Raw genomic sequence first — 27,850 nt, 5'->3', positions numbered from 1 at the left:
CTCTAAGGCAGCTGGGAAGTTGAGACGACCTGGTTTTACCAATTCTAAATCCACCACGTACTATACAAGCACAACTGAATGACATCTCAGCAGAGGGAGTGGAGAGGGCTAGTGGCCAACAAAGAGATATATACATGCTTATGGACAGTGATTATAACGATGAAGCGGTCGATGATGACGATGATGAAGAGGAGTCCTGATGACTGTGAGTAAACACACCCCTGGCGGCCCTCTAGCTGTCACATCTAATACAGTCTGTGATGGCTGTGGCTGTGATTGGTACCGACATCTTTATGAGGATTTGCACAACATGTTATCCCATTGTGTGTTCATACGTGCACATGCTTTATATTATAATATGGCTGTTTTGTGGAAGGGATGTATTCTCCAGGCATGTTGCTTTATTGTTTTAAGTACTTTAGCAAGCTGGGTTGTATTTTCTAATCATTTAAAGTTACACATACATACATACATACCTTTCTTCTCCATGCGTTTCATGTCCATGAGTTTCTCAACGCTGTGTGGGTCCTGAAGCCAGAGCTTCATGCGGACGAATGGCTCCCTGCCCTTCAGGCTGAGCTTGTGCCAGGGTTTGGGCCTGGCCAGCAGGTCTGAGACAGAACCCTGGGTCAGACCCAGGATACTCTCACCAAACAGACGCTGGCCTGGAGAGGGAGGAGGGAGAGAGAGAGATGGTGTAAGAGATGGTTCAACCTGAAGTGCTGATTCAAGAAAAGAATAACTGGCCCAGAAGCTGTAAAATAAATAAATAAGGGATATAAAGTGAAGGGGACACAAATGTTGTACCAAAAAGAAAAAAAGAAAAAGGATATGCAAAGGAATTCTTACCGAGGTTGTTGTCGGTCAGCACCTCTTTTACTTTCTTGGTGATGACGTAAGTGTCCAGCTCGGGAGATATGGCCACCATCTCCTGGACGCTGAGGCCTGAGTGGGGAGGGGGTAGAGCGGGTAGAGGTAGGGGCGTGCCAGGCTGTGACTCCCCACCCGAAGGCTCTTCAAAGTGGGTCTTGAGGCCAGAGGACTGGGAAGTGAGTGGATCTCCCACGAGGTCATTGATGGACTCCTCCGCTGAGCTAAGGGGGGATTCTGGAGCAGGGCTGCAGCTTGCTGAGGTCTTGGGGGTACCCTCTGTTTCAGGAGACAGAGAAACAGAATAAGGTCAAATTGATTAGAAATCTCACAACAGCTACCCAAGCACATGCCTATGATGTTATCCCTTTAAACGAGCTCTGTGTGGTGTGTGCGTGTGTGTGTGCATGTGCACACGCGTGTGGGAGGAGGTGTGCTCGTACTACTTCATAACAAATTTGCTTCCTATTATACTGCAAATGGAGTAAAAGGAGCTGAGGCCTCGAGTTTAGAGTGAAAGCCTCTCTTTGGCTCTGCTCTCGCATCCCTTCATCTCCCCTCTGTCTACACAGTAGTTGTACAGCTCAGCAGGCTGGAAGAGAGCAGTCATGAGGAGCTGTCAGTGTACATTAGCTGCTGTTTACACCCCCAGAGAGAACGACACACACACACACACACACACACACACACACACACACACACACACACACACACACACACACACACACACACACACACACACACACACACACACACACACACACACACACACACACACACACACACACACACACACACACACACACACACACACACACACACACACACACACACACACACACAGCTGCCATCTGGCACTGCAACACTAGCTTGTCTATGACATGACAAACCAGCAGCTTGCTGGCTGACACGGCCACAGCGTTGGGGATGGGGGAGGGGGGTAAAGGCAGGGGGGAGGGGGGTAAAGGCAGGAGGGAGGGTGGGATGAGAGAACGGAGGAGGGGAGGGGCATGTGTGACATGGTGACTGAGGCGACTAGCCAACAGCCACGCTCAGAGTATCAGCCAGGGGTTATGTGTATGTTTACGGCTCGCATCAAATCCAACTTTCATCCGTTTCATTCATGTTGGGTATTAGATTGTTCTTTTCCTCATACAAAAAAACACCTACATGATGCAAGTCTCACAACTTGTATTCCCCCTGAAATTAAAGCTAATTTATTCACTCATTTGTTCGTTAGAAATTATTCAAGCATATTCTCAAAGGCAATGGGCAGGTAAAGTCCCCTTATTTATTTTGTTAATTAAGTCAGTGTTTCTCCTTGTCAATTAGCATACCAAAGGGTATGAATCTCCTTTTATCATAACAAAAAGAGCTCATACAAAAAGGCAAAAATCAAAACAACTATATCTCCATGAGTTTGGGAAATCAGATCCGATTGAAAGTCTTTGATGGTTTGATGGTGGTTTTCATGTGGCTCAGTATTATCCCTATAAAATACAGCTGAATGGGACATAATAGACTTACTAACCAGTTTGGATGGGGGTGCATGGCTGGAGGGTTTCCCTACCTTGGTTCTGCGCTTGTTGTGTAGGAGTGTTTTGTCCTTGGTCTCCGTTGAGCCACATATGCATACGGAGGTATGGCTCTCTACTTCTCTGGTTCAACTTGTTCCATGGTTTGGGCCGAGACAGGCTGTCGGACAATATTCCCTGAAACACACATTAACATCACATTATATGGGTCAGATATTGCTGAAAATAGATAGATAATAGAAGACCATTTTAATACCAAATTAAACGTTAATATGGTTAGAACGACTAGGATGCTGTTTTCTTTTGTTTTATTTACCCCCTTTTTCTCTTCCTTTTAGTCATTATGCCAATTAACTCCTCCCCACATACATTTCTGTGTTGTCACTGCTGTTGTATCCCACCAGGAGGACGTCGTAGGGCCTTCGTCCTACTCCTCCCATTAACACTCCCTGCTGACAGGTGTCAGCCCGCAGGAGTACGTGCAATGACCAATATCACCCTCTCCACCCGGCTTCCCTCCCCTGAACACAACAAAGCCGGATGCACCACACTAGCTCTGTGGTAGTGGGCAGGGAATTTACCACTACACCACCCAAGCACTTAATGCTGTTCACAGTAAGCTTTCCTGTGTAAGTCCAGCCCAGCTCTCGACAATTCCCGGTCCTCTGCTCACCTCCTTGGAATCCTCCAGGGTGTGGTTCTCCTCTGCGTTGGTCTGCGTGGGCATGGTTCTACGGGGTTCCTGGTGCATGTTGCTCCACCACTGCTCCCTCCAGTGACCCACTCCTCCACCTGAACGGGCCGACCCCTCGGAGCTCCGACCCAGCCTCAAAGTGCCATCGGAGTACTCCATCCCAGACGCCGGTCTGCCTTCTCTTTTCACGCCAGAGCTGAAGTCCAGGATGGGTGATGGGGATGAGGGGGAGGACAGGAGGGAGGGCTTCTTCAGGGATAGGGCCAAGGGATTGTAAGGGGGAAGCGGGGCAGTGAGCGGAGAGCCCAGGAGGTCCCTCTGAGAGAAGGTCGATGAGGACAGAGAGGGCGAGGAGGATGTTTTGAGCAGGGGCTCCAGGGACGCATGCTGGGCCTGCATCTCTCTGCGAGCCTGCTCCAGAATGGAACGGATTGCATCGTCCGAACCGCTGCCCATTCCCATTCCCATTCCCCCTCCTCCGCCTCCACCCATAACCCCACCCCCGCCTGCGCCTCCTTTCAGTCCTCCATAAGAGGAGGGAGTATGGGACAAGTCTGTTGAGGGAGGAAGAGAATGCCATCATCAGCCACAACATACCATCTTCAATACTTTGAGATGCATTTTTTTTAATTGGTCAATTGATCAGAGAGAGCAGCAACTCACCAGCTTTCTGCACCTGCAACTCTCTCTTGGCCTGCTCCAGGATAGACTTAATGGCCTCGTCTGAACCCGACTCTGGGGTGCGGACACGAGCTGTGATGTTTCCTGGAGAGAGGGGAAGAGAGAAAGAGAAAGGGGGGAGATGACATGTCTGGCCAGATGAAAATGTAGAAAAACGAGCTACATTGCAGGTAAAGAATAGGATAGGACGGCAATAGCTTATGGACATAAAATCACTGCATAGAACAAAGAAAGAATCTCCACCATTGAGCTACACAAGGCAGCTAAGACCAAAGAGTAGCTTCATTTCTCTGGTGCCTTTGGATTTCACACATGCACACAAGCTACAGAGTTCATACAGTAAAAAGGCTCCCCGCAGAATAACAACTAGCAATAAACTCCCTAAATACACACGCTGGCTTTTCCTTTGACGTAAGCCACTGTGACTGTGGTATGAGCGGTTGCCTTCTAGACACATTTATACTGTAACTGTATGCCTGCGCGCAAATTAATAACACACACACACACACACACACACGTATACATTTCACCCCGACACAAACATGCCACACAGACAGAACGTGCTAGAGTCTCTGTGTGTGAAGGGGACAGACCTGTGTGCGAGGTTGTATCAGAGAGGGTTCTCCGCTTCGGAACATCCTGAAACACTCGGCTAAGCTGGGGCTGGCCTGAGCCCTCTGTTAAAAACAATATAAACACACACTATGTTACTGCTTTTGTGTGTTTTTGTTTTGCATGTTTTATCTATAACTAGTCTACATGGCCCCAGGTTGTATTCTGTAGTCTACAGTGAGATACCAAAGAACCCAGGCCATCTGACTGTTGCCTTTCAGGTGTTCACACATAGTCTACAGTGAGATACCAAAGAACACGGCCCATCTGACTGTTGCCTTTCAGGTGTTCACACATAGTCTACAGTGAGATACCAAAGAACACGGCCCATCTGACTGTTGCCTTTCAGGTGTTCACACAAACTGTGGCTACTTGGTGGCGTATGGCATGTTGTTTACAGAGAACTCAGCACTGAGACCTTCTTCACTCAGACATGCACTGGTGCGTTAACAAAAGCAGACCCAGTGTAATCGAATCAACCCACAGTTAACAGTACCCCTGCCTTTCTCCCAGTTCCCATGAGTCAATACTATTGATCCGTGAAAGGTTTCTGTATTGATCACCGATGACTAAGAAAGGCTCCTGGGGGGTCAGTGCGTGACTAGGAACTCACTCGAACACACTGTGTGGCACGGGATGGGATTTGAGAGGAGAAAAGGAAAATAAAAAGCTAGTCTGTATCGACAGGCTAATCAATAGCCGTACACAGGGCTATAATCACACATGCACGCATACACGCATACAGGCACACACACAGTCCCCACCATACAAATCAACATGCATGCACTCACCTCTCTGACGTCCCTGGATGCTGCGCAGGGCAAGGATGTTCTGCTCATCAGCCAGGAACTGCCTCATCTTATGGAACGGCTCCTTCCCCCGGATGGTGAGCTTGCTCCAGGGTTTGGGCCTGGCCAGAATCTCGCTGACCGAGCCCTGGGACAGTCCAAGCACATAGTGTCCAAACACACGCTGGCCGATGTTATGCTTTATCAGGTTCTCCTTCACCTGGCGGGCAATCTCGGAGGTGTCCATGTCCTCGCCATCCAAGATGCTGCCGATGGTTGCGTCAGAGTGGCTGGGAGACGGAGACGGGGCACTGCCCACGGTGCTGCTCCCATTGACAGTAGCTATGTCCGGGCTGGCCGGAGGTGGTTGAGGGCTGCTGGCAGCCAAAGGGACCGCTGCCGAGCCAGAGCCGGGGGTAGAGGTAGGGATGGAGCTGAGGGTCGGTGTGAAGGGGGCAAAGAGCAGCGCCCCGCTGGGGATGCCGGACGACTCCTGCAGGGCTTTGGAGTAGAAGGTCTGGAGTAGCTGTCGCTGGAGCAGAGAGTTCAAGGCCATCTTACTGCCCACCAGGGGGAAGGCGGGGGAATAGAAGTCCTGGCCAATGCCCGTGGGGGTGAAGGGGTGCGTTTCGTTGGCGGTGTTGGTGGGATTGAGGGGATCCGTGTGGGCATGAGACAGAGGGAGCTGGGAAGAGGAGGGGAGAGAAGGAAGAGGTGGAGGGGGAGAAGAAGCGGGGTCGCTGGGCATGGTCTCCTCCTTGGGTGTGGACACTTCTGCCCCTTTCCGCCCGGCTGACCCTACAAGAAAGGTCAAACACACCATGCATTATGGGGGAGGCAACAAAAAAGGGGTTCGAAAAAGAAAACTAAAAAAAAAAAAGTTTTCTCTTTTCCAAATTAATGAACTTTTTTGCTTTCCTTTTTTTCTTTTTTGCTAACCCCCCCCCCCCCAGACAATATGCCCATGCATTTGTGATTTGTACCTTTCTTGTAAGGAACAGCCTGGAAGAAAACAAGAGCAAAGAAAACACTGACCACTCCTCAGTCAGCTATGCCCAGAGGTCAGTCTGTCTCCAACAAAATGAGGGTAATAGGACATAAGGTAGCAGGAAGGTGATGACTGTCCACAGATAACCAGTGCACACTGTGAGTCCTCTTCCATGCTGATGCAGTGCATTGCAAGCCATTGCATCATTCAAATGCACAAGTTACATTACCATAAGTCTTTGGTACATTAAAAAAATACAAAAAGCACAATTGGAAAAAATGGCAGAAACCAAACTCAACAGAGTTGCTTGAAAATAACAAAAAGCACCCGTCTGTTTTCCACGTAGGCAAAACACACATTAAATACACAAATAACAGAGACTGTACAGCTCTGTTGTCTGAGACCTGATGACACACTTTTCCTGAACCGAGTTAAGATCATCACATTTTTGCTGTCACCAGAGTAAATGTAATACAAACAAGTTTCTCTGGTAAACCTCTTGATGATGAGCAGGTAATTCAGTCCAGGATAAATAATATTATTATAATGCATAACCAGTTGCCAATTCCACATGATCGAGTTAGACAGTACCTCTTACTGTTAATGTTAATCAATTCATAGCTATTCAACTATTCAAGCCTACAGCAATTGGCCATGACATTTCAAACTCATAAATGCTGGTGCAAAGTGGAGGAGTGCTCAAGGAGAGGGCATGGTATGGTATTGGTGCCCTCATTTCCATGCACTCCAGCTCTGATGTAGCTCACGATGAACTCCCATTGTGGGACCTTATAATGCCAACACAGAAGTCTCCTTTTGTTCTGTGAAGCGTGTAAACAAGCAGCAACCGAATATAGCCATAAATAACTCGTATTTGTATGAGATTTTGATTGGTTTGAAAGTCCTGCAAAGGGTTTTATCTCTATATATTACCAATCATTATGATAACACTGATAAAGGATAAATATTCTTAGAGAAAGAGAGAACACCCGGCTGTACTTTGACCCTAACCTGATCTCAAGGCCTGTCTTTGCAGCCTTACCTTAGTCCTCCTGCAGACATTCACAGAGTGAGGTCTCTGCATCGTCAGGGCTATTGTTTTGTGCCAACCCACACCGTAGCCATTCATTATTAATGAATCTGGCCACCACTATATCGCCACTGTTGGGCAGAAACCCTACATGTCCACAACCGTTACTAAAAGAGAACCTGTGTTCAATCGATCCAATGTAGATATTTAGTCACAAGCTCTTCAGTTCTTAATACTTTTCATTAATTCGTTTTTCCAAAAAAATAGCTGATCTCTGAGCTCACAACTTGTTGCATTGAGACATGTGAGCTTTGTCAATACTTTAATTCATGACAAAACATATAGGTTTCTGCCTGACAGCGACAATATTGTCAACCCCAGGGCAGACTTACCGCTCAGCTCAGTGTTTGCGATCCGCAGGGAGGCGCTCTCCGACTGCAGACTGCGATTCTTCTCCAGTAGCAGCACCTCCAGGGGTTTGGATGAGTTCTGTGTCGGGTAAAAACAACACCAGCAAAGAAAAGGGAGAGATTAAAACGACACTTTATATAACATGCTCCCCACAACAATTGACATGCTTATTTGTGCTTCTGCAGCCGTGCTATTCCCTTGTGTTTTGTTGTGCCTTGAATTACATTTTCTTATCGTCTCATTGTGTTGTCAGGTTTGAAAAGTACTTTCAAATGCAGTTTTATTATTACAGCTGCTACACTGCCTGTACTGTATATTACAGTAGATTGTACAGTAAGCCCAGATCTATACAGTGACATTCTGCAGATTTTACCTGTGCTGAGTCCGAAGGCCCAAACTCCATAGACTTGAGGATACTGTGAAGGCAAATACGTTTCATTAACATAAATGCCACATTTGCATGCATATGTATCGATAGACAATAGAAAACAAAGCCTTGCTACAATGCCATTCCCAATGCTGGTTTGTTTTAAGGGCAGAGAGAGTCACAGATGGGGAGAGAGAGAGACAGAGAGCTATACCATCTATCCATAACAAAGAGCTATACTATCTAACACACACACACACACACACACACACACACACACACTTACCTCAACTCCTTCTTCACCTCGTCATAATCAACTTGCTTCTGCAGTTTTTCCTCCAGTTCCTGCAGATGGCAATGAAATGTCATGTAAGTAAATTCATAGATTCCAGTGACTTCAATCAAAATGTAAAGGAATACTAATGTGATCCGGAGCAGGGGATAAGCAGGAAAACAATGGCAATCCCTGATTCCAAATGAAACGGAAGTTTGCCTCCAAAATCTGGGAAACGGAAATCAAAACAAATCAAATGCCATGCCAGTTTTACCTTGAGAGTGGCAGTCTTTGTGCTGAGCTGCTGCTCCAGGTGTGTGATCTGTGAGCCGGAGGTCTCTCTGAGTTTGGTCAGGCTGGCCTGCAGTCTCTGGACGTCCTCCACCAGCTGGGCCGTCTCCCGGTCTTTGGCCCCTAGCTCCGCCTCCAGACTGGAGCGGGACACGCCCCCCTCTGCCGCCTGCTCCTAGAGGCACAACACGGCACTTCAAGGCACTGTTCACTGTTGCTATAACCCCTTCTGACCTGAGATCAGATTCATACGAGGTTTCCGCCGGACACACACTGGTCTGATGAACCCATTCTGACCTGAGATCAGATTCTAAAAATGTCAGTCGCTCTTCGATTTTTCAAAAATAGCAGACCTACAAGCTCGTATCGCGCCACTCGGTGGCGCGATATGAGCTTGTAGATCTGCTATTTTTAAATAGCTAAAGCATAACATGATGCTGACACCAAAATGGGTGCCCGGTCAGAATGGGATAAAGGTCAATAGAGGTAATCAATGAGCCAATCATTTTTCTAGAATCAGATCAGCGAATCAATAATAGCAACTGCACTCAGAAAATAACGTCAGCTAATCAATACGTCATTGATCATCTCAAAGTCCTGCACCGCCTGATCTATATAGATCAATGCATGGGCAATCAATCACAAGCATCTGTCAATCAGCAGATCAATAAACTGATACATCAATAAGGCAATCTGCCGCCCTTCTCCTGCCGGCCTAATTAATCAATAGTAACAATCAATGAGCCAATCATGTACTATCACCTATAGTTCTTGCCCCTGGATACCATTATAGTAGTCAACCAATCAATCAATCAATGTTCTATTGATTCCCCTGCCTGACCTTAAACATCAATCAGATGTGGCAATCAATAAAGCATTGTCTTAACCCATTCTGAACGGGCACCCATTTTGGTGTCAGCATCATGTTATGCTTTAGCTATTGAAAAATAGCAGATCTACAAGCTCATATCGCGCCACCGAGTGGCGCGATACGAGCTTGTAGGTCTGCTATTTTTGAAAAATCGAAGAGCGACTGACATTTCTAGAATCTGATCTTAGGTCAGAATGGGTTAATCAGACCAGTGTGTGTCCAGTGGAAACCTCGTATGAATCTGATCTCAGGTCAGAATGGGTTAATCAACATATCTGTTCCAGCACCTGGCTAAACCAAGCAAAAACATTCCCCCATCAATCAATACTTGGACATCAGCTGGCCAGCTTATCAATGAGTACCGTGTCGGGGTCGGCCTGGATGTGGCTGGCTTGTTGCAGGGATTGGTTGGTCAAGGACAGCTGCCCTCTCAGTGAATCTGCCTCCCTCTGGGCTACCTCTGCTCTCTGGAAAGGCCACATCAAAAAAGGAAAGAAAGTGAACAATTTTTTAAAAAGTGGACAACACATTTAGCTCATATTTGTCTACAATTGGATATGTATGAATGCACGGTGTGTAGATATACACTGTATATTGTAAGGCAGTATGTGTGTGTGTATATATTTAATATATTCTTCTGTATTATTGATCCTTACTTATCCCAGTTTTCTCTTCTTTCCATTTTATCAGCTTGCAGAGCTGATCAATGATCAGACTTTGTATCAGCTTGCAAAGCTGATCAATGATCAGACATTAAAAACACTTGACCAAAAGCCCAACCGTTACCACCATTGCCATATAGTTCAAAAGTACAACTTATTTAATTTTGACAGCTTCAAACAATTTGCAGATGCTTGTCTCATTTTTAAGATCTTAAATGGACTTGAACCTCCACCACTGAAACAGTTCATAGATCGAAGGGACAGTGAGCAACAAGGGCAACTACCAGAGGGGACTGTAAAGTGCCAATCAGACGTAGTGTGTTTGGTAACACCGTCTTCTCTGTTAGAGCCTCCCAACAGAAGTAAGAGAGACCTCCAACTATTTGACCTTCAAATTCAACCTGAAGAGGTGGCTAAAAACAAATCAATTCTGTAATCATGAGTAATTATCAGCCCCATTTATCACTGGTGTCATTTCTCAATTCACTCTGTGGTTGTTTTGTCCCCTGTGCAATGTTTTATTGTTCTTCTATTGTATTGTATTGTATTGTATGTATAGTTTTACTATAATTTTTAAGAGCCTGCTCAGGGACTTTTGTTTCTTTTTTTTAACCAGTAAAAACACATTGAGACTGCGTCTGTTTTACAAGTGGGAAAACTGGCCAAGAGGAAGAAATAAAATTACACGTCCATACTACATCGTCAATGTTACATTTTGGAACAGCAAATAAAACATCCATAATACACCTCAAAGTACCTATGAATAAATGCAACACATCACCAAAGTCCTATTTTTTTAGTAGCAGGGCAAAATACACAATATACAAAAACTGAACCGACATAATAAATATCTAGGCATGAACATAGACTAGTACATATGCAAACATGTGCCAACATGTGGACTACAGATGTAAATTAGCTTATTGCTAACTCTGGCCCATTCAAATGGATGTGAAAACTGTTGTGTTGTTGTGTTGATTAATGAGCATTGTCCCTGTCAAATAAATAAATAAAAACAAAAACTTTCTAGTCTAGCGACCAGATTTTCATGATTGGCTGGCCAGTGGCAACTAAGCTAATGTTTTATTGTTCTCTCTTTAAATTCTGTTATCTTTATTATTATTATTTTTTTTACTCTCCTTTTATTGTTGCTGTCTCACTAGGGAAGCAATGTGAAATACTGTATTGTATATTGTAAGTATGATGCACTGGTATGCTGAATGTATTGTCTCTCCTGATTTTAAATTTTAAACTTTAAAAGGAAAGATTATTCAGAGATTTAACCTCCTAAGTCCCATTTTATACTTCTTCATACGATTATGTCGTGTAATTAACGGAAATAGTCAATCTACAAGGCCAGTCTGAAAGTGGTTAATACTTCAAATCCACAGCCAAGCAGTAGCGATACTATTGGGACTGATGGGAGTTGTTGCCAACTTGCTTTTGTTAAGAGTTACAGGGAGCTGTGGCCAAAGTATTCCTAATTGCAACCATATTGAGACTGCTTATTGAGTGGGTTGGAGTATGGCTTGCTAGTCAAAAAATAAATAAAAAACAGCAACCCTGTTTTCCATTTTCTCCTAATAAAAGCATTATAAAAAGTCTCTGTGACCGAACTGGAGGGTATGCTGTCATCCTGAGTAAACTTCACAATAGTGTGTGTGTGTGTGTGTGTGTGTGTGTGTGTGTGTGTGTGTGTGGTATTATAGTCTAACCTTTAGGCCAACATTAGCATTGCATGTCTATGTTGCCCCTTCAGCCACAAATCCTACTCTCTGGCTAATAATGAAATCTAACAACAATGACATTAACAGATACCACAGGAGTATTTCTAACTGCAGGGTCTACTATAGGCTGAAGGGTTGGGTATGTGTCGAACCAGCAAGTCAAGCCAGTAGCACCCCTACAGCAATAATCATTATTTATAAATGCAAGCTACACTTCTCCCATGATTCTGTATGGATAACAACTATTGACCATGTTTATATTATAATAATCTGCTCTTAAACTCATTCTGGCAATGCCAGTTGCAATGTCAATGGTGATTTTCATGTGAACACATGAAAACACTTTAACCATCAAATCATAATGGGAGGTATATGTAGCCATTGCTGAGATATCATGAAGGCACTAAGGCAGTTGACCCAGATTTAGAGGTGGTATGCTTGTTAACAAAAACGACAATATGGCCGTGCATATTTGAACTGTGAAGCCATCTTCAACATGGAACATTTAAATAATCAAAACAAAGTTATTTTTTCATTTGATGTTTTTGTTATGACCATCATTAGTCACATCATAGCCTTCTGTAGCTTAAATATATTATATAACTGTATAATATGGGTTACTTGGGATCACTGTTACTTTCTCGGGAGGCATCCTTTGGTTAGACATGGTTGGTGAGGGGTGCGTTAAGACGACCGGATTAAGGTTGGTGAGGGGTGCGTTAAGGGTTGGGAGAGGGTTAAGGTTAGGTTTAGGTGTGCTGCCCCGTGGGAGGTTAGGGTTAGGTTTCCTATTTAATTCACAAATAATATTAGTACTGACTAAAGACTACATCTGTTGACTTTAAATTGGCCCAAAGGGGAGGAACACATTCAGACCATACAACGTGCAGATTTTGGTTGGCCTCTCCTTCTGTAATGTACTCCTTGCTGTTCGCGCATGCACATTGCCGTTCACTTAATTGATTAGCGCTCAAAAAAGAAAGCCTCGCCGCGTGTAATCTAGGGAGCTCTCTGTGGTTTTGACCAGATGGGTCTTCATTTCTGACTTCAACATGCCTCTCAGTCAGAATATTAACGCTTCTAGAGAGACTTTATCGTAATCATCGTAAGGTAAGCAAGCAACATTATGCCTCACGGTTTTTGTACGGAACGGAAGGGGGGGGGGGGCTTTCAGAGTAAAAGCTGCCATATCTGCCCGGCACCACGAGCTCCTATTTTGAAAGAAATCCCGGCGCTGACTGTGTTAATGCGGCCATGCAATAAGCCAGTCTGAGGATTCAAAGAGGTGTGGCCTTTACCTGATTGGCTCTCTCCAGGTCTGTCATCACCATCTCGATCTCATCGGCCCTGAGGGTGAAGACCGAAGAAATACATTTATCACACAGACGTACAGGACAGAATATAAGACCATACTTAACCAACACTAATGTACAACGCACAATATGTTTATTTCTAAACAAAAAAGTAAAAGATAGCAGATGAGATTCTCTTTGAAGGGGGTACATTGTGGGTGGGTCACTGTGTGAGTGTGCGTGTGTGTGTGTGTGTGTGTGTCCATATAGAACACATGAGAAACATGCGTGTGCTGTGCTGTAATGCACGGCCAATGCCGTGTCCATTAAGCTCTCGTCTAAATTTCACCTTAATCCTTTGATTGTGAACTCTGTAACCCTAGCAGCTTGTATGTGTGCATGCATACAACTGTTTGGTGCGTGCGTGCGTGCATGCATGCGTGCGTGCATGCATGCGTGTGAGCCGTGTGTGCGTGCGTGCATGTAGTGTACACATGTAAGCTCCTAAACCCAGGCCACACTAAAACAGAGGGATTACACTAATAGAGCTCTAAGTCCTAATACAGCAGACTAATCTGCTATGAAGCTGTGTGATTGTGTCTGACTAATGGTCTGAGTGGGGGCCATGGCTCACCTCTCACTCACTGGAGGTCAGAGAGCGAGCACACATTCCCCATAATACCCCATTCTCTGGTCTTGAGGAAAACAATTTTAATAACACTCTTTCATGGATGATATCAGTCCGCTGTTCAAATTATGTAGATACGTAGTGTAGTGACAAAGCAACAATATACAGTAGGTGCACGCACACTTTATTTTATTTTAAATGCACACATTTAATTATGGTTAAATTGGGTTCTACAGCACAAACATTCTAATTACCTCAATTATGATATGATGCCCCATCTGTTAATTAATTGTCTATGTGCATGTTAGCGTAAATATAGAATTCTTGTAACAAATGTAACAATGTGTGTGAGGGAGAATTAAAATTAAGCAAACAATGTGCAAAAGCTTTATTTAAAATGCTAATAAAACAACTTGGGTGGTATCGAGCACGAGTAGGGCAAAAATGTGCATGCATGCGTATCTTCTTTTACTTAGAATGCTGATTAAACCTTATGGTTATAGTGTCGAGTGAGAGCGTATGGTGTCCATTAAGATCTTTTGATTTTTCATTTCATTGTTCATCTTTTGATAGTGAACCCATGTACGTGCATGTATCATTATGTGAAAAATAAAAGAGTATTCTAGTCTGTCCCATCGGCATATGAGCGCAACTGATTTGAATGTTTAACAAAACAGACACAGTTGATATTAGGTCAACATTGTGCCATGGGCAATGCAGCAAAAAAAAAGAATCAGATGTGGGTGGGAGGGCTTTTCACTCTCACGCTTTTGATTCCTTCCTTAACAGTTGAAAGGATCGACTATGCATTTAAGAGGCACAATAGCAGACGACCTCTGCAGCTTTTATCCCGTCTTAAACCGCAGTGTGGGACGCACCCGTGCACATGCACCCACATTTAAGGTCAGACCGTCAGAGAGAGAACCAGCCAGAAAAGCCAGTAATGGAGTGTTATGGGTAGTAATGCAACCCAAATACACCACTACTCCATTCCAAATGTGATCATCATTTAATCAAAGTACAGATGTACAAAGTCGTCTTAAATAACCTTTGGATTTGGCTGTGTTTGGGAATTATAAAGACAAAGTGGTCTAACCGAAGCAGATCACAGGCAAAGGATTTTCCGTGTATCGTGATACAGACAGTTGGCGGTAAGAACAGTATCTGCGCGCGCCACTGCCAGCGGACAACCGGGGCGACACATCAATGCCTTGTAATGTTCCAGAGACATTTCTACATGACTACATCCTGCTTGGCATTGTTTTGCCATTCGAAGGCCACGCTAAAAGTATGCCCAGAGCAGCCACAGGGAGGAGCCAGAGAGCACGACACAGAAGCATTCCATGGCGCGCGTGCACGCACGCACGCACAAGTACTGTAGGACTTCTAACAAGCTCACAGCCTCTTAAGCCCATACTGTACAGTGTACAGCTAGTATGTCCTCCTCCTCAGCCCAAGCCTTTCATCTCTTATCTTTTTCACTACGACTCCTTTCTGCTGTTCTCGCTCTACCTCTATCCCCTTACCCTCAACTTGTTTCTTCCTGTCGTCCTACACTTTTTTATTTTTTCATATTAGGCCTTTCATCTTTCCACCATCCAACATCGTCTCCCTTCTCTCTCTCTCACTCTGTGTTCCTCAGCCTTCATCCTCTGTGCCAGCAGGATATCCAGCCTGATTTAGATTTTCATTTCCCCCCTCTATCACACTCTTATCCCCTCTTCCTCGCTGAAGCCTCCAGCCTCCTGCTTGCTTTCTACCCTCTGCTTTCATCACTCCATCCCTTTTCTTTCTATAGCTTTCTCCACATTGCTTTTTCACAGTATGTTACCGTAGGGATTTGAAGGAGGCTTTAAAAAAGCACCAGTGTGTGTGTGTGTGTGTTCGCATGTGTGTATGTGTTCGTGCACGTCTGACATTTGTGTGTCAGAGATGGACACAGGGAAGGCAAGCCAAAACACTGGCTCTTGCTCTTTATCCACGATTACATCGCATTCCCAAAACGATATGCCTTTGTGCACTCCTATAGATGCAGAGGAACACAGATAAAACACATGTGCATGTGTGCACACACATTTAGTGTATGCATGCACGCAGACTCCTACATGCCTGCATGCACAGGCAGCATCCTGCGAGGGTGTCGATCGATATATCATTAATCTTTAACAGGAACTAAACGGGGTAAAACCCGTCCAGCCAAACCCTTGCAGCGCCAGTAGAGCTACGTCTGCAGGCCCACCGCTTCTGAAGTGCACACACCGCAGGCACTACAACATCGACCAAATTCTACAAGAGCGTGTATGGTGTGTGTATGATGTGTGTGTGTGTGTGTGTGTGTGTGTGTGTGTGTGTGTGAGCTTGTACTTTAAAGGCAGATTACCCAAATGCAGCAAAAGGATGTCGGGGAGGATTTGTCACACAAATCTTATCCTTAGCGTCAATGTGGCAACTTAAGTGTACAATGTAGGCAATGCTTTTTAGGTGAGTGTGGAGTGTCTGAATGCAGTGTGCACTGCAGTGCATGTGCATGTGTGTGTGTGTGTGTGTGTGTGTGTGTGTGTGTGTACGCGCCTAGGCTATATGTCAGGGATAATGTGGCCAATGTTTTACATGTCTGCTTTGTACCACAAAAAAAGAAGAAAAAAAAGGGATTCCAAGGGTTAAAGTCATGTTCAGCCAAACACTGGCGATTTGCTCAGCCAAGCAGTAAACGGGGGAAGGACTCCAAGGACTGGGAGGGTGCCGGGTTAGGACTGTTGGTTTATACTTTAAAGCGTTGCATTAAAATTTTAGATCACAGCACGCCATATAGTCAAGGACCCTGACTGCCTCAGGCCTGTGCGTGAGTGCGCACATCCGTGTCTGCACATATGTGTGTGTGCGCAGGCATGTGTTTATTTATTAGCTGCTTCAAGAAGAGCAGCTTCTGTGATATGCGTGTTTTCCAAAGACATGTTTCCCCCTCAGTTAAAGTAAGGAGAGAGTTAACAAATGAATTGACAGGATGAATGCTACGACAACAAAATCAGACCTAACCAAGAGGAATACGGAAGAGCACCGTCAGAATGCAGATCAATAAAAAAAAAAAGATAAGCAAAAGAATATGCAGCAGGGGAAAGAGGATGACGACGGCGCTCTCAGACAAACCATGTACCCAATCGATTAGAGCACACACACACACACACACACACAAATAAGGCAGGTAAAAGGGACAAAATGAGGGAGGGAGGAAAGTGAAAAAGTGGATTCTGAGAAAAGAGTGAAATAGATTGATCCGTTTCGTAACGGTTAATCAATGGAACAACTCTGTTAATGGACAGGCAAGTGTAGGGCCTAGTCAGTGGGTTGGAGGATGGCTTGGGAGGGTGAGGGGGGTGTAAAAGCCAAGTTGACCCTCTGCCATACTTTGTCAGATGGGTCCATCACGACTAAGATATTAAAATAACCTTACATGTTTTAAGGATATTTCATAATACTGCCCTGAATATAAAATAAAATGTACAATGCCTCCGCATAGCTTCTGGAAAACTGACGCAGCAATCCATTTAGTCAAGAAAACTCCTTGCTCTTGCTGCTAAGGATGAAGTTGAACTGGGTTCTATTGAGGCTGTGGATCGAACATGATTCTTTTTATTGGCCTTGGGGATCCGAGTGAAGGAGGGGTGTGAATGTTGCTAAGTGCCACTTCACAGTGTGGAGTGGTGACATGGAAAAGCTTCTGTTCTCATCCTCACAGACTACCATAGATCAATGTCAATGACTGTCCACCCTGCTAGACTATCCACTAAAAAGCTACATTATCTGACAAGACACGACACTGGGAGGAGAAATGTGGGTTTAAGACTCAAAATCAAAATCAAATAAAAAGTCACCCCCATCAATCCACAATCTCTGCGCCAACGCCCCAGTGATTAGAATGAGCTTCACGGTATGCAGGGAAAAAGAAAATCATCCAATGTGACTATTTTGGTGATTAGTGTAGCTGCAGAGCACAATCCAATCTCCCTCTCTGTATTTACAGCATGTGGGTAACGCTGGGATTTGGAGGTTGTTTAACCCATTCTGAACGGGCACCCATTTTGGTGTCAGCATCATGTTATGCTTTAGCTATTGAAAAATAGCAGATCTACAAGCTCATAGCGCGCCACCGAGTGGCGCGCTACGAGCTTGTAGGTCTGCTATTTTTGAAAAATCTAAGACACTTTTAGAATCTGATCTCAGGTCAGAATGGGTTAATAATGAAACTGTCAGGATGTAATAGACATTTTTAGAATCTGATCTCAGGTCAGAATGGGTTAAGCGCTGTGGGAGACAATCCAGCCGTGGGGGGTTTCCATGGAAGGAGATTCACTAAACAGGATGATTATGTTAGGAGCAGACTATTTGAGAGCCAGAGGGCATAGAAGTCACCAACACACACACTCATACAGACAAGATACATCGGCAGGAAAACACGTACTTTGCTGTCGACTCCTCGTCATACTTCGTCTTCAAATCAAAGAGCTCTGCCTGAGTTGTTTCAAGTGCTGTAAAACAGGGGGGGGGGAGGGGGGGGTTATAGATTTTTTGTTAGCATGTTGCATTATATCGGACAATAAACCACACCAAATGGACCCCATTCCCATTTCTGCCCTTTCACCACTTTGTGTTTACTGGGTATTGTGGTGTGCTGGTGTTTAAAGGGCTAGAACCTGGTTCATCTCTCAAAACTAAACAATATTGACAATTCACGCCACCGGGTTTGGCCTGTCGAGGACTGGTGCCATCTCAAAATAGGTAAATATTAACTTCATTGCTGCCGCTAGGTGGCAGCATAAACACACCTAGGAATGCCACCCCTCCTTGTTTCCTTTCCGGGTTATTCAGGGAGGCGGGGGCTGTTGTTGTGAGCACAGTGATCAGTCGCATTAGCTCAGACCCCGTAGCTATCAGTACAAACATCAGTTACATTTGCTCAGCGATGCGATACAAACTCACAAATGATTTACATCGTCGGGAGGCGCTACGGCTCACCATGGACAGCGCTCGAACCTTTTGAGATACAGCGCTTTGAAAATCGTGTTATAATGGAGGCTCAATTTCATTAAAAAAAAAAAATGTTTGTAATTCACTTAATTTACAACAACATGTTGGGAAAGTTTGAGAGCAAGAGTGTCTGTTTTTTCATTTTATTTAACAGAACTACTCATTATCAGTGTCGATAATATTCTGATGTTGTCATACAAAAAATGCCTAATAAAAACAGTATTAAAAAAAAGGCTCAATGGAGCTGGATTAAAAAATCCCATAGCTGGTGGCGACGGAGGCTCTCCATACTAACCCGGAGCAATGCTAAAAGGTAAATTGACGGTCGCCGCTTTCATGTATGGAGTATTTAGCACCTTTAGGTAACAATAGCTTAGCTACGTTAGATAGCAGCGAAAAAGTTAAGAGAACCTCGCTAGAGGGGAGGGAGGGAGGGGTAAACAGCCCAATCATTTCTGTATGCTATTTTTGATTTGAAAAAAGAGAACCTTGCTGACAAATTACATAAACATCGGCATTTGTGTGAGATAAAATTTACGAAGATGCCCAATTGGGTGTTAATTCAGCTCTACGGTTGGTCCAATAGTACATTCCCCCCACAGTGCCATCCCAAATATTGGAGTGCTTTATTCTAAAGATGGGCACAAAGAGCCTGAAGACACACGTTTGGCACGTTACCCATGACCTGTACGGCTTAATCCATTTTAGAACTGAGGACACATCTGTGTCACCTTATAGCTTTTAACCACTTTAACCATTATTTTAATGAGCTTGTAGATCTGCAATTTTTTTAAATCATGAAAACAAACAAACATATTTCCATAAAGGGATTTTTGGGATCCTTGACATGAAATAGTGTGAGAACCACTAACATAGAAACATACAGTAGGTTTTTCAGAAAACTGTCATGATTTAGAAGACATTTTGTCTTAATGTGTGACCTGTGAGAGTTACCTGTCTGTAGGGACTGGGCCTTGTGTTCAGTCTCCTGCAACTTGGAGGACATGGACTCCTGGTTCTCCTGGAATTTTCTACAGATGCAGACAGATGGTAAAAAAATAAACAAATATACATCAGATAAAGACACAGAGTCAGTAAATGCTCTCTGGAAACTGTTAACGGTTCTCCATTTTCCCACCAATTTCTTAAGTGTTTTCCCCTCTAAAATCCTCCCAACATAACCCACTCCTCATTAAGCAGGCCCATTAGGGAGGAATGTCTGGCCACTGGGGCACACACTACACTGCACAGAGAGAGAGCGAGAGCGAGAGAGAGAGAGAGAGAGAGAGAGAGAGAGAGAGAGAGCAAAGGAAACTGAGTATAAGAGCAAAAAAGAGAGGGCAAGAGAACCCATAAGGAGGAAATAGATTCTTAGCATATAAAAAGTTAGGCAGGCACTGCTGGGAAATTGCCACAGTGTATAAAAACATCAATAATGGAAGACAAAGATGGTCTTTGAGATGTACTGTAATGAAACAACGCCCCCCCCCCCCTCACACACACACACACACACACACGTGTCATCGTTAGTTTTCTATCCTAGTCTAGTCTATGCTATCATCTCTCGCTCCCCCCCCCTCCCCTCCCACCGCAGGGTCAAATGCAGAGATGCCATCCATTTACTGCCCCTCTCAGACATAGGAAGTCAGTTCTCTGCAGACAGGAAGGGGCCTATAAAACACTGACGTACAGGAAATACAGCTGGACAATTGATATTATACTGTATGTCTGAAAGGGGCAATGAGCTGTAGCATAGCTGTACATTAAATAATGAGAGCTAATGTTAACTTAATCCATTTAAAGGATGGGCTCAGGACTGACATTTGTTGTATTGATCACCAACAGCACTTTTTCAGAACATTTATAAACCTGTTAATAATGATGTTGCTGCTGTTTGTGAGCAAATGTCGTAAGCATCTCTAGACATTAGCATGTGATGACATAACTAATGACATAGGGGAGGAGTCATTATGTTGTTTGCTATTTTAAAGTCAAATGTACGTAAGAAAAAAATAGCAGATACTTATCTAGTCAAGTGTTAGGTAAGCTTGGGCGATATACCAGTAATATCGTATTGTGTGTGGGTTTTAGTGGACGATAATACAGATAATCTCGGTAAATTTTAAATTCTAAAACGGGTAGTCCCAATACTTGATTCTGATTGGCTGGTTACCGTCACGTGACCGGTGTAAATTCCACCGATAACCCACTCCTTCAATCACTGGGGCTACTTGCCGAGCAAAACTAGGAAGTGATGTGGCTCGCTCTGGTGGCACAAAGCGTAGCTACTTTTGTGAATTCAATCGTTTTATTAGGTTAATATTGCTATATGTTTGTAACCGTTTTAGAAAAGCAATAAGCCACTCGAGGCCCCAGGTTACCGGGTATTTTACACTGGCTGGGGGCGTATTACTTAATTATAATACCGGTAATAAAAAATCTATATCGTCCTAAATCTTCAATTCTGTTGCTATTCATTAGCAAGGCAACTGCACTAGAAAAGACAATGGCTTGTAATGACATTAAATAATCACATATCTACAATTTCTGATTTCTGATGTAAACCAGCAACCTCCAACCTATCGTTTAAAATTAACATGAATCCAGATCTGTCTGAGAGTGACCAAAAGGTTTAATTTCCCCCAAAAAAGAAAATGCATAGGGATATGCATGTGTTCACAGTCACATTCAAAATTGTTTTATGTCAACATAACAAATATGAGAGAACGATATGCTGACAGCTTTGTCTGAACACAAACACGATGATGTGATTGGCTGAGCACCCCCATAGCGATGATTTGATTGGCTGAGCAAAGAACGTATTGAGGATAAAGGTTAGGGCAGAAAAGTGAAGACGCCAAAAATGATTGGCCGGACATTTGTGATGATTTGCTGAGTACGTTATGTGATGTATGTGTGGGACACACACACACACACACACACACACACACACACACACACACACACACACACACACACACACACACACACACACACACACACACACACACACACACACACACACACACACACACACACACACACACACACACACACACACACACACACACACCTCTCCTTCTCTGCATAGTCGTTGTGTAGCTCCAGCTGTTTCTCCTGAGCCAGGTTCTCTGCCTGGTTCTTCACGGACTGTTCATACTCACGGATCTTCTCCTTCAGGGACTTGATGGTCACCTCTGGACACACACAGGACCAGAAAGACAGAGAGGGTGTAGAGGGGAGAAGAAGACAGAGTGAGAAATTGCAAATACTAGCATAGAATAGCATAGTATTTAAACACAGTATAGCTTTCGTGTTAGTGATAAATGATAAAGCTTTCTAAAAGGAGAAAAAAAAGGGTCATTGACCTTTGCAAAAGCAGTAGTATCCCATAGCTCACATTCTCTCTCAGTCAGCATGGATGGGGCCCCCGACCCCAGTGGCTCCATGCTTAATCTCTACCTCCTCTACCAGTATATAATATTCAACATCCACTAACGCTAGATATGCTGTATTCATTAGGAGTGCATTAGTGCTGAAACTCCATAACCTGCTGATGGCTGAGCTCTGTATGGGGGCAGTCTGAAATAAATCTAACACATAACTGGGGTAATAAATAGGCCTCGGCATGTGCCTGTGTGTGTGTGTGTGCGTGCGCGACTGCGCGTCGAGGAGAAAGATGTAAGCGAGTAAGACGAAGATGAAGAGCACTGCTGCTTGCTGCCTTTGACTGAGGGCTCTCAACACTTGGTGTGTGTGTGTGTGTGTATGTGTGTATGTGTGTATGTGTGTGTGTGTGTGTGTGTGTGTGTGTGTGTGTGTGCGCGCGCGCATGTGATTTAAACTCCAGTCTTACTGCTCTGACACATAATCAATAGAGGAGAGTCCCCTCAGAGCCCTCTTACCCCTTAACTGCTTAACTGAACTTTAAACATTTAGGTTGCGGGGATCAATGGCCCCTGCACTCACACTGCGTGTGCGTGTGTGTGTGTGTGTGTGTGTGTGTGCGTTTAACAGGAGTGGGAGTTCCACAGTGTGTTTTGGGGTTTAAATATCCCCCGTCTACTGAGGCGAGGAAGGGGGGATAAAGAATGAGGGAACAGGAAAATCAATGGCAGAATGGAACCCTGCCGCTATCGAGCTGTTCCAATTAACTCACTGCAAGGGGGGGTTACAAAACGTTCCCTGCTCACTCACTTTTCACTTCTCTTCCCATATCACACCATTCCTGTGATCCCTTCTCGTCCATCTCGCCATTTTTTAATATATTTTTCACGATCACTTTGCTCCCATATTTCTTCAGCCTCGGTTTTGTCCGTTTCAATTTGTAAAACAGAGTTTCAGTATTAGCTTTGTCGCTTTGTTTGTTCGTCAATCCCCTGATTGTCACCATGAAGGTGTTAAATGTTTCATATGCTTTGCAAGGTAAGGCATCATAGTAAATGCCAGTGCTGCTTTTCACCTCCGGTTCCAACAACCCTTAGGTTTGTTTAAAAGGTTTCTTATTCTTACATTTCTCTCAGAGACAAAGCCTATCTTATAAACTTTTAAAACCCACTGTTTGTTACTATCATTGCCCAAAGAAGACAGGTGTGCGCGGTGTGTGTAATTCTGACCTTGGTTCTTGACTTCGGCGAACTCCTTGTTGTAGTCCTCTAGTGTCTCTCGGAGTTTGGTGTTCTCTGTTTCGATGTCATGCATCCTCTGGAGCTTCAGCTGCAGCTGCTGAGCCAGCTCCAACACAGGTACTGGGTCTGGGACACAACAGAACACAAGCTACATTACATCAGGTACCATATGCTGACTGTTACACCAAGGGGCTGGGCGGAGGTATCCCGAAAATGTCTCAAACAACAACCATAATCAACACAACAATCCATAAGCTGTATAGGTTCATACTTTACAATAATATTTTATTCTCTATATTCTACTCTATGGGAATACCAGCACTCATGGAACTGTACTTTAAGGCACTTTTATTTATAATCAGTTGGCAAACTTGGCATGGTACATGGAACAATGTACACGTTTCAGCATTAAGCCTTCATCAGCGTTGTAGGAAGTGAATGCAGTGAATACTTTCCCTCCAGGCGCCAATGCAATCCAATGGTGAGCCCCACCTATTTACTTTATTCATTTTTCAAAAATATAGAAAACAGCACATCTATAAATAAGGATAAGTAGTTACATTTAAGGAGGCACGATTAGTCGTCATATCGGTATTGGCAGATGTTGGCCATTTTGTTGTTTTTCAATCTGATCGTCACCATGAAGATGTTAAATGTTTCACTTTGCTTTGCAAGGTAAATCATAGTAAATGCCAGTGCTGCTTTTCACCAACTGAAATGCCTTTGTGACGATGCCTGTGATGATGAAGGCTGAAGATTAAATCAGTGTTTTCTAGGTAAGCTTTCAAACGGGTCAACAAGTTGGAACATTTTGAAATAAAAATACTATATTCAAGTCGTTGATGATATGGGGCGGGACAAAAAGGACAATATTTGAACATGTTTTTACTTTGTATACATACATACATTAGTAAATATATATATAGATATATATATATAGTTATCAACCATAACAGCAATGTTGACATGGTCACATAATTGCATCTCTACTAGAAAATTGGGAAACGATGGTTGCATCAGAAAAGTCCTCCGGCTCATCTATGCGGTTAATTCCAAACAAATGTTGGATAACCATCTATGGCACTGCTGTAGGAATAACAGGTGCCAAAGGCCCGACATTGCTCAGGCAGAGATGGTACGGCATGAAGCTGAGGCTCAACCCAATAAAAAAAAGATTGTTGGGTCATTTTGGACAAAACAATATGAGAAATAGTGAGAAACAAAGGCTGTCCGAGAGGGATCACCATTACTTTATCAACAAGTTAAAAGAATCAATTTGGTTTATCGTTATTGCGGCAAATAAATAGACCGCAAACATACTCAGTGATGCAGAGAGAATGAAAACTAAAACACGTGGGGCAGACAGTGTGTGTGTGTGTGTGTGTGTGTGTGTGTGTGTGTGTGCATGACGTTAAACTGCTCCATTGTAACTACCACCGTTACTGTAGTGGGTTCAGATTTAAGATGCATTTGCAACGTCTGTGGACTGTGTGCTTCAACACCATCCCAAGCTTGCATACAACAATGCACTGCAGCGCTCACCGATGGCGTATACGGACAGCCGGTGCTGCCTGGCAGCAAATGGTAAATAGTAAATGGTGCATTTATATAGCGCCTTTATCCAAGGCGCTTTACATAGATTGTGCATTACATTCACCCATTCACACACACATTCATACACCGATTGCGGCGGAAGCCATGCAAGGTACCAACCAGCACATCGGGAGCAATTTGGGGTTCAGTGTCTTGCCCAAGGACACTTCGACATGTAGACAGGAGGAGCCGGGATTCGAACGGCCGACCCATGGATCATTGGACGACCTGCTCTACCTCCTGAGCCACAGCCGCCCAGCCCTTCCCATGAGCAGTTACCGGGAAGAGAGGCGTCGGACCTGGCCTTCTAGCGGTGTGTCCGTCCGCTGTCGGAACAGTGGGTGGATTTTGGGCCCATGGGATCAGCCACGCTACAGAGAACGATATGACACCGGACGGCAATGCAGGACTGGGAAATTGTTTCCTCTGGTGGTCCAGCCTGGGACATGCCTGCCCACGGACTGGTTGTTGGAGGGGGTTTCAAACTTAGGATGCATGCCTACACTCCTTTTGTCCATGGAATACTGGGTGACATGACATTCTTGTTGTATCGTGACTGAGGACATGTGCCTTGATTTTGTGGATGTAACTTTGCTGAACCTGAACTATTTATGTCCTTGTATGCAATTTCCTCTGTGTGGACATAAATAAATTGTTAAAATGTGTGTGTGGGCCTGGGCCATGGCTCAGTGGTCCAGGCACCATGGCTGGTAATCCAGTCTGGCAGTGTGCCGCAGGTTCGACTCCCGATCCCGACGGCCTTTTCTGCATGTCTTCCTCCCATCTCTCTCCCCATTTCCTGTCGGCCTACTGTCTGTCCCTCCATAAAAAATATTAAATAAAAGGCGAAAGCCACAAAAAAACCCATTTAAAATGTGTGTGTGTGTGTGTGTGTGAGATGGTGTGTTGACTGCACAATCTAAAATATTCCCCGTTCTATTCCGTCTGGCTGCACGTCCTTCCTCCTCTCTATTTGCTCAGACACGTGACGTGAATTCTCCATTCATTGTCAATTTAATGTTTGTGTAAGACGAAAATCTACACTAACACATTCCCTCCCGTTACACTAGACGGGATCGTGAGGCAGATATATTACGATATAATTAGTGATGCACCGAATATTCGGCCGCAGAAAATATTGGGCAGAAAATGGCTAAATATGCATTTTCGGCCTATTCGGTTTCGGCCCAAATAGGCAGAAAATATATCACCGAATAGTGTATGCAATTAATGCATTCAAAGAGCTGAATAAATGTTTTATGGATCCATAATAGTGATTATTATTTAAGTTAACATAACATTTGTAGAATCAAACTCAGGTTAATGGGTTAAGTGAGGATACTAAAACAGCGATATTCAGTTACACTTCATACCAATGATACTGTGCGGGTGTAGTTATGTTAAGTGATAACCACTTTCAACATGGCATTATAGGCAAAAGCTTTCTAAATCTTTCAAATTTTCCAAACATCTACAAGCTTGTAGGTCAACATTTTTTTCTATTTGTTGTACAACAAAGTATTTATAGTGCTTAAGTGGCATTCTGGACTAGACCTGTATGGCTGGAAACATTGTGGTTGCAAGGACTGCATTTCTGACCTTTCAGATACAGGACTGTGTCACAGTCATTACCAAGTGATTGAGAGATTATTTATTCTGTACTTACTCTGTATAAACATACTATTTTAACTAGTGATGCACCGAATATTCGGCCGCAGAAAATATATAAATATATAAAAATATATCACCGAATAGTGTATGCAATTAATGCATTCAAAAGGGCTGAATAAATGTTTTATGGACCCATAATAGTGATTATTATTTAAGTTAAGTTTTGACATAACCATTTATTTTGCCATAAATCAGGTAGCTTTAAGGTACGGCCAGGACAGCAATGGTAGGAAAAAAGATGTATAATATTAATCATATTCGGATCTTCGGTATTCGGTTTTCGGCCAACTGTTTCCTATATTCTGTATTGGGTTTCGGCCAAGAATTTCCCTTTCGGTGCATCCCTAGATATAATACAAGAGAATGACAGCTTGGCACGCGCAATAGTAACTTTTATGTTTTGTGCGTATTCTGTAGTGTCGGTAGGCCAATCAGGCGCAGGCGGGGCGTTACCATGTCTATTCTCGGACGTAGAATAGATATACGCCCCACCACAGTGTGTTTCACTGTAGGCAGCGGAGGAAACACAATTTTGGTCCGTTGTTTTGGTCCGTGCAATGTAAGAGCAAACACCAGATTTTGGCTCATTTAAAGCAGAAAAGGAGTAGGAGTATAAAGGAGTATAATAAGGAGTATAATAGTACACTAATAATAAGCACACTCTCGTGCACTTCGATCCGTATGTAAGCTGTCTAACATGTGAGTAAAAGAAACAAAATGTTTTAAATATAATTATTTAATTGCTGGATTAAATTAAATTAAAGAAAGAAGAGTTCCCTCATCTTGGCAAAGGTGGGTCGGGGAGAGAAGAACAAGGTCCCGCGTTCTTGGCATTAATACGGCTAATAGTTGAATATAGGAGAGGCTAGCGCCGGAAGCGCCCCTTAAAATAAATAAGCATAGGGACACGGTGGCACAGTCATTAGTGCGGTCGCGCCACATAGCTGTGGGAGTGTGTCTCCTCCAGGGCATCAGTGCCCATACCCTAGGTGGGCAAAAAGGCCTTTTTTGCATGTCGTCCCCATGACCCTTACACGAATCTATACACGAATCCACCGAGGGGCCAGCTGAGGTGTACCATTAAGTGCAGATTTACACATCAGTATTGATTGCCTACACCTGGCCTACAGGGCCATGGATTAGTTTATACTGCTTCCGCCTGGTCAGCCTGATGGAGGGGAAAGGGACTGGTTAGAATTACGTGTTCGTTCC

General features: G+C 44.0%; 1 protein-coding gene across 4 annotated transcripts in view; it reads right to left on the bottom strand.

The window, feature by feature from the left end:
- The window catches only part of cux1b (cut-like homeobox 1b), a 75,104-nt gene that overhangs the window by 12,330 nt on the left and 34,924 nt on the right, over positions 1 to 27,850 (bottom strand). The window contains exons 5-20 of one of the 4 annotated variants that reach the window (XM_083773744.1): positions 23,363 to 23,500; positions 21,820 to 21,943; positions 19,701 to 19,777; positions 18,181 to 18,247; positions 13,100 to 13,148; positions 9,775 to 9,879; positions 8,525 to 8,716; positions 8,263 to 8,321; positions 7,983 to 8,025; positions 7,591 to 7,687; positions 5,184 to 5,978; positions 3,763 to 3,864; positions 3,079 to 3,653; positions 2,441 to 2,582; positions 850 to 1,149; positions 477 to 665 (exon numbers count right to left, since the gene is read on the bottom strand). In XM_083773744.1, the coding sequence (XP_083629870.1) occupies positions 477 to 665; positions 850 to 1,149; positions 2,441 to 2,582; positions 3,079 to 3,653; positions 3,763 to 3,864; positions 5,184 to 5,978; positions 7,591 to 7,687; positions 7,983 to 8,025; positions 8,263 to 8,321; positions 8,525 to 8,716; positions 9,775 to 9,879; positions 13,100 to 13,148; positions 18,181 to 18,247; positions 19,701 to 19,777; positions 21,820 to 21,943; positions 23,363 to 23,500 (3,054 nt within the window). Of the gene's footprint in view, positions 1 to 476; positions 666 to 849; positions 1,153 to 2,440; positions 2,583 to 3,078; positions 3,654 to 3,762; positions 3,865 to 5,183; positions 5,979 to 7,590; positions 7,688 to 7,982; positions 8,026 to 8,262; positions 8,322 to 8,524; positions 8,717 to 9,774; positions 9,880 to 13,099; positions 13,149 to 18,180; positions 18,248 to 19,700; positions 19,778 to 21,819; positions 21,944 to 23,362; positions 23,501 to 27,850 lie in introns of all 4 variants that reach the window. The other 3 variants (XM_083773745.1, XM_083773746.1, XM_083773747.1) reach the window with 3 other exon arrangements.

Source organism: Protomyctophum parallelum, assembly GCF_964188405.1.
Source record: "Protomyctophum parallelum genome assembly, chromosome: 9".
Lineage (NCBI taxonomy): Eukaryota > Metazoa > Chordata > Actinopteri > Myctophiformes > Myctophidae > Protomyctophum > Protomyctophum parallelum.
The sequence above is the reverse complement of the archived record's forward strand: the minus strand, read 5'-3'. Positions and strand labels throughout refer to the sequence as shown.